Source organism: Columba livia, chromosome 1 (genome assembly GCF_036013475.1).
Source record: "Columba livia isolate bColLiv1 breed racing homer chromosome 1, bColLiv1.pat.W.v2, whole genome shotgun sequence".
Classification (NCBI taxonomy): domain Eukaryota; kingdom Metazoa; phylum Chordata; class Aves; order Columbiformes; family Columbidae; genus Columba; species Columba livia.
Window position 1 is genome coordinate 92,044,625 of NC_088602.1, and position 6,817 is coordinate 92,051,441.

The 6,817-nt window shown below is 45.0% G+C and overlaps 1 protein-coding gene across 1 annotated transcript; it reads right to left on the reverse strand.

Moving 5' to 3' along the window:
- Positions 1-282: 282 nt before the first annotated feature.
- DONSON (DNA replication fork stabilization factor DONSON) lies at positions 283-6,773 on the reverse strand. Its single transcript, XM_065067024.1, has 10 exons — positions 6,363-6,773; positions 5,964-6,044; positions 4,611-4,814; positions 4,056-4,234; positions 3,378-3,556; positions 3,155-3,278; positions 2,938-3,039; positions 1,795-1,993; positions 936-1,151; positions 283-654 (listed from the first exon to the last, which is right to left on the reverse strand). Exons 1-10 carry the CDS (start codon positions 6,624-6,626, stop codon positions 517-519), a joined length of 1,686 nt encoding a protein of 561 aa, XP_064923096.1. The 5' UTR covers positions 6,627-6,773; the 3' UTR covers positions 283-516.
- Between the last annotated feature and the right edge of the window lie 44 nt (positions 6,774-6,817).

Sequence of the window (6,817 nt, forward strand, 5' to 3'; positions counted from 1 at the left end):
GTTTAACCTTTTAATCTGAGCTGCAGCCAGAACTCTGTGCTTCTGTCCATCTGACTTGCGTCTGGGTGGAGTTCAGAGCCAACTCTAAACCAAAATGTGCAACATAGCAAGGTGTAGCTACCAAGCTTTTGGCAAGGTGCTGCAAGCAGGCTTGGAAGGGGTTTTGCCAAGAGTTCCACCTGTCCAAAATGGTTATAAGTTGCTGCACAGAAAAACAAAGCAACTTCGTTGCACAGAAGCGATTCAGGCAAATAAAATGCATAATCCTGTTTTATTTAAAAAAAAAAAAAAGCTTTCCAAAACAGAAAAGGAGATGTTGAAGGCCTTTTCCTTAATTGCATTCAGAAGTTCTCTGAAGTGTTTTATGATGGGTGATGTGCAATAGTTATCGTCTGTGATGTTCATCTAGATTGTATCCCTCCTGGTACCGTGTAGGGGTTGCCTGTGCAGACCAGAATGACATACAGTGGCAGCACACCAGAGAGCATTCTTTTCCACCCGATGGAACCAGCATACCTAGGACTTCCAGCTGTAGCCATAATCTTTCAGTTCCAGAAATCGGATGGAAGATTTTCCCAGTGTTGGACACTGAGTCAGTTGATCCAAAGTCTTTGGGTGCAATCCACACGCAGGAAGATCTTTGCATACAGTTTCCTGTGGAAATTCACATGAAGAAGAGAGACGTGGAATAGGTAATTCTGTTTGAAATACCTGTAGTTTTCAGTGTTTACTTGTGTACCTCTGGGGAACCCTAGCAAAGCTAGTTTTCCCAATTATTCAATTTCCGAGGGAATGACAAGCCACAAGAACTGCCCAGTAGTGATCACAAGTCATTGGGTCATATAAGGGGAAAGCTTTGTGTCACTCAGTATTCCGTGTTTTGTAATAAAGATATTATTCCCAACAGGAAAGACTGTCTCTGCTAGTTTCCTTACCTTATTTAAGGCAGGGCTTGTGTCATCAAGGTGAGTGTTAAACACAGCAGTTGGCTCGTGGGTGTATAATACAGCGGAGAACGCTCCCCTCTGCGCAGATTTGAGCAGCATGGTCAGTGAATGCAGAGCATGAGGCATGACAGGGCCTACGATCTCCAGACTGAATATCTCCTCATACGCCAAGTGAACTCGGGCTTTGGCATTTATACTTCGAGCCTGAAGACAAGAGCAGACAGGATTAATGACACACCAAATCAAGCCCTCATTTTCATTTACTTTAAAACTGCAGTGCCACAGTCCTATTGAAAGTTGTCAACTTACTGTTCAATTATGATGGTCTTACTGTCTTTGTAGCAACTCCTAAGGTGTACCAACTATGGTAATGCAGGAATGCTGCACACTGTTAGGAAAGTTAACTACAGAAGAACAGTGTGAGCGACTGGGATGGAAGAGGGCTGGGAGTAGCACATCCTTTTGTATCCACCACCTCCTTACAGTTAGCAGATGGTGAGCCATGGTTCAGAGGTGCCCTCGTTGCAAGCAGCTGTGATACTCTGAGAGCTCACAGTATCTCAGGAGAATCTTTTAAGAACCATTTTAGTATCTGGGAAGTCTGCTTAAGCTCTTCTGTATCAGGATGTGAAGAATGGAAATGCTGGGGTGTCGTTGTAGCAGCACAGATGGCTGCGGATAGAGATGATTTAGGACATGGTCTGTATTGCAGTCACAGTGTTAACCCGGGCTGCAGCAACAAAAATTACTCTGCTGTATCTGAGGAAAACTATACAAAGTCATTTTACGGAATGCAGAAACAACATTCCTTTCTTTGCTGGAAAACAGCGATGGTTGCGTTACTTACTTTGAGCGTTTGCATTGTTCCACCTCGGAAAGCAACAGGGGACAGCAAAGTTGGTGGAAGCCCTGCTTGTGGACCTGCAGCAGCCACCAGGCTCTTACAGTTTATCAAGAAGTTCAGCAAAGTGAACGTGTTTGTTCCTTTCACTAATGCAAGGGATTCAGGTCTGTGATCCACCTGCACCTCTTGCTTCTCCTTACGACTGTATTGACTGGAGTCAAAGGAAAACCATGAGGAAGCGAAAAGCACCGATGCACCAAAGGAAGAATCAGAGCAGTGCAACTCCAGAAGAAATGTTCTGTTCCGCCCCCCCCGCCACCTCTGAACAATCAGGTCATTTAAACAAGCAAAACAAAAAAACCCCACCGATTCAGATTTCATCTTCAAATATTAAGCAGCATCTTAAACCTGACTTCTGATTTAATTATTAAAGTTGTGAGATAAAAAGCATTTTCCAGGCCCAAGTCAAGCTTACTGAGTATCTATGAATTTCACAACTCCTGGTTTTAATATGAATTTTGCTTCAAAGCAAACATAAAACCATAAGCATTCAGAGTTTGGACTAGGAGTCGCGTCCCCCGGCTGTCCCCAGTTCCGGTGTGCTGCTGCAGGGCAGCCTCAGGAAGCCAAAACGAGATTCCTCTGGGGTGAAAGCCAATGGGAGCTGCGCTGGACAGTGCAAATGCAAATGGAACCAGAGGAAGACCTGAGTTAATCAGTCCCTCTGAAACACGTACAGGTGCACAGAATAGCTGTTCTGGTCTACAGCTGTGTCCCTGCTATGCCACACTACTTCCAAGTGTAAACTGAGCCTACCTGAACGCACCCCCTTTTCTTGGAAAAACATTAAATATCTAATGTCTTTCCAGTGAACCTATATGTGAGGTGACACGATCAGTTTGTGACTGAACAGACTGATCTTACAAAGTTACATTAGCAATTCACAATAGCTTTTCCTTCAAAAGAAGCATTGAGAAATACTTAAAAAAACATCAAAAAGACATACAGAGTCTCTTAATACGCAGTAATGTGAGGATTAATATTTGGAAATAAGTCCTCAAAAGCTTTTATAAAACTTAAATCTATACCACAAAAAGATAACATCTGCAGGGCTTTCCAGCATCATGATGTGCAAGGAAAGGATACAGTTTAATAGAAATAGTATCTGGTTTCTTAACCTTGTCTTGGACTCCCATCTCCTCAAGCCAAGAGAAACTTTCATGCTCATCATCACTTGGATCCAGTTCCCTGGGAAACAGAATCAGTGTTAAGAAGGCAACAGTTCCTAAGATTTTCTAAATCGAATGTGCAGGAGTCTGTAGGTACCCTTGAATTCTAGCATTGTAGAAGACTTATTACATACTCTCCATCTTCCCCGCTGCTTTCTACTTCAAGGCTGTTAGCAACCTCAGTTTCCGAATTCACTTCAGAGTTTTTCTGTTTTCTGGTTCTACCTTCTTCTACCAAAGGTAAAGAAAACTCTATGCCTTGAACAGAGGAGGAAAGAAAGCAATGAATGGTTTTGTAACATGGCTAATGGCACTGCATCACTTATTCAAATCCTAGCAGGACTGGTTTCACCTTACCTTCATTTCTCATGGCTTCCCTTAAACCTCGAGTAGTGGGAGAAATTACCGCTGTGATAACATCACTTCCCGCAAAACCAGCTGCACGGAACAGGACAGTAAACTGGTAGGTACATACATAGAAGTAAGGACACAGTTTGGCTTTGAGCAGATTGTAGAGGGAAGTAAAGCTGACAGACCTGCAAAACAGAATAAAACAATTCCGTAATTAACTGAAGTTAATTCTTTGCTTTTGACACATCACACTGGATTTGGCTGGGTGGTAGTGACGTGTACACTGCAGAGGCTTGAGAGCACAGCAAAGGATTACTCCGGTCTTCAGACATGCTCCACGTCTAGGAAGCTGCACTCCTCTGAAACGTGGCCTGTCTGTAGGTGCTGTGCTCTACCAGCATCCTCACTTTCCAGTATGTGATTTTACATGAAGCATCAAAGGTAACTAGCTAACAGGATTTATGGAATTCTACCCAAAACAATAACTAGGGTTGGAAAGAGGCATTTAATGTGAGAATGTAGCCTTAGCCTTAGACTTATTTCCTTAGCCTGGTCTTCAAAATAACAAGCATTCTAGCTGGAAAAAAAACCAGCTTTCTCATAAAAACGAAAAGAACTTGTGCATTAATTAAAATCCCGTTGTCTTAATCATAATAAATACATCAGTTATTTGGTTCCACTTACCAGTCACTCATTAGCACTTGTTGCAAGGCTTCGTCCTGTGACCAAGGACTGGCCTTCCCAGCTATTCTTCTGTCTGCGCCAATCCGAGGGAAGAGCTGCAGCCACGGCACTGAAGGGTGAAGCCAGTAAACGAGGCTTTGCTGAAAGGCACAACGCAGTTCTGTGGACAGTTTTGGTTCCTAGATGTCAAAAAGTATTTTATGAGGACAGTAGTACTTAACTTCAGGCAGCACTGCAAGTGATGGATTAAAAAAATATTACACTAGATACTAAAAAGAACCCTGGGTTTGTGAATAAGCCAGACTGAAGAAAGATGACCAGCAACTGGCAGCTGCTCTGTGGTTGAAGTTAAATGACCACTCACCACTGTTTGCCACTGTGGGTACAAGCCACAGATGGAATTAGATTAGTAGTCTAAATGAGCCTTATTCTTAAGGCAAATAAGATCAAAACAAGACACAATCAAACTTTCACTGCCAGCACGTTTAAGGAAAAATACAAAGACACATTCTCCTTTTGGAAGCTGGAGCTTTGAGCTGCCCTCTGAAGCGTTACCTGGATGCTCTGTGGCAAATTTGTTTCTGTAGCTCTACAATGCTGAGCAAACCCTTGAGCTTCCTCTTGTGCTTTTAAATGCTCTGCCCAGGTAAACGGTTGGGAAGACATAAATAGAAGCCGTGTTTTAATACTCCAGTCTGCAGGAAATTCATGTCTTGGTGAAGAGGGAACTTCGGGTACAGCAACAGGTAAATGGAGGTCCTGAAGAAAACAGAAATAGCACCAGTTAACCCATGGAAAAAGAAAAAACAACAAACCCACAACTATGTAGCTACCTATTTATGTTTTAGCATGGTTAGGTCTCCTCTCATGTTGATGTAATACACCCTTCCTGGCAGGCAGACTAAACACAGGACTAAACAGGACTATGGCTAATATATCAAACGTCTTGAGTTTAGTAGCCTATAAAAAGACAAGATGAACCTGTCCTCTCCTGCAATTTTTTGTCCAATTCAGTGAGTGCAACAGCAAAAATGCTGAGCTCACTTTGATCCTAAGGAAGTACTGACATTAAGTTAAGGGACGTACTTAAACCCTTTGCAGACAGATTTTCTGCATTCCAAGTTACACAGTTTGACTGTTCATTGCTAACCAAAGTTTATAATGAACTGATTATTTTAGTCACTAACAGATTCTAATAAAAATATGGCATTATATTGTCTATAAAAATGCATGAGAGGGTTTTCCTTCTCAGGGGTCTTTCCAATAGTCATAAACTAGGTATAAAAGAATGAATAATTAAAAAAATAAAAGAGAAAACTTAGCCTGAAGTTTATGAAGACAAGAATTTCCATGCTAAAACAGTTATTTCATTTTATCCTCTCTTGGTGATTGTAATGTCAGAAGCTTCCCAGAGGTCATTTTTCTCCTCTGCTAAGTTAGTTTGAGCTTAAGTTTCTGAAACCATAACAACATTAGACATTATCTGCTTGAAATGCTCTTTCAAGGGCTGTTTTTCAGGTATTGTCTCTATCCTATGTGCCTGGTCAAGTTGTTTCTTCCCTTTCTGCAGCTGAATGAATGACTGCAGGAGATACGTCACTTTGAGAAACATCTCAACAAAACACAAAACTAAAAAAAATAAGAATTACAGTTAACATGATAATAAAACTGGAAGAAGACAAAAACCTCTATCAACTAGAACTACAACAGCAGCGAAGGCAGGCAAAAGGCTGGCATTTAAAAGACTGTCACCATAACAGTAAACATCAAGGCAATTTAAGACATTTTCTTGAACGCTGTACATCATTTTATAGAGAAATGGGCCACCAAATATTAAACAGTTTCAGCTTTTTTTGTGAACTGAGAACAGCTAAAAACGTTTCAGGAGCACTATGTGCCGTTCCGTACATCGGTTAAGGCGAGGAGGTCGGTTCTTCCAGAGGGCTCTGCTCTCCTGGCGGGCTTGTCTTCACAAACAGGCTCTAAAAGCTGAAGAGAAAGGGAGCGTAAGATGGGGCACAAAATAAGAACCAGGTTGATAATTAAAAAACCAAGCCAACACAACCTCGCAGTGAAATTCCAGCAGCGGTACTAAGCACCGCACGCTGCAGGCAGGGAAGCGGGACGGCTTGGGTTCGGTGTCAGCAGGATGCCAGGGCCAGCGCCAGGCCCGGTTGCCCCGGGGCAGCGGGCTCCGAGCCGGGGCTGAGGCCGATGGCCGCCAGCGCCGGCACCGCTTCTCTGCCCCGCTTCTCCCCTCGCCTCTCCGGCCCCACTTCGTTGCGGGGAGCCGGGACTCACCCCTACCTGCCAGAAGGGCGCTGCCGAGGGGGACCCGTGGGGCGGTGGCCGCTCCCGCGGCTGGGGGGTGCCGGCGGCCCGCGGCGCGTTGTCCAGGCTGGAGAAGGGGTTGCGGCGGGCGGGAGCGGAGGCGGCCCGCGGGGCCGCGCAGCAGGGCGGGGGAGCGGCGGCAGCGGGTTCGCTCCTCCGCAGCCTTTTTCGCTTCAGCCGCAGCATCGCTGGCGGCTTCTTGAAGCCGGGCGAGTACCCAGGGACGACAGGGGCGGCCATGGCTGCCTGGCGGGAGCCGCTGTCCCCGCTTGGCGCGCAAAGGAGCGAGCTCCGCCCCTGGGCGGTGCTGAGGAACCGCGGCCGCCATTTCCCCCGAGCCTCGGGAGGGCGCGCCGGAGCCCATCGGAGCCCAGAGGACACCCCATGGGTGCGGCTTCGGCTGGTAAACAAAGAAAAGCGTTACTGCTAAA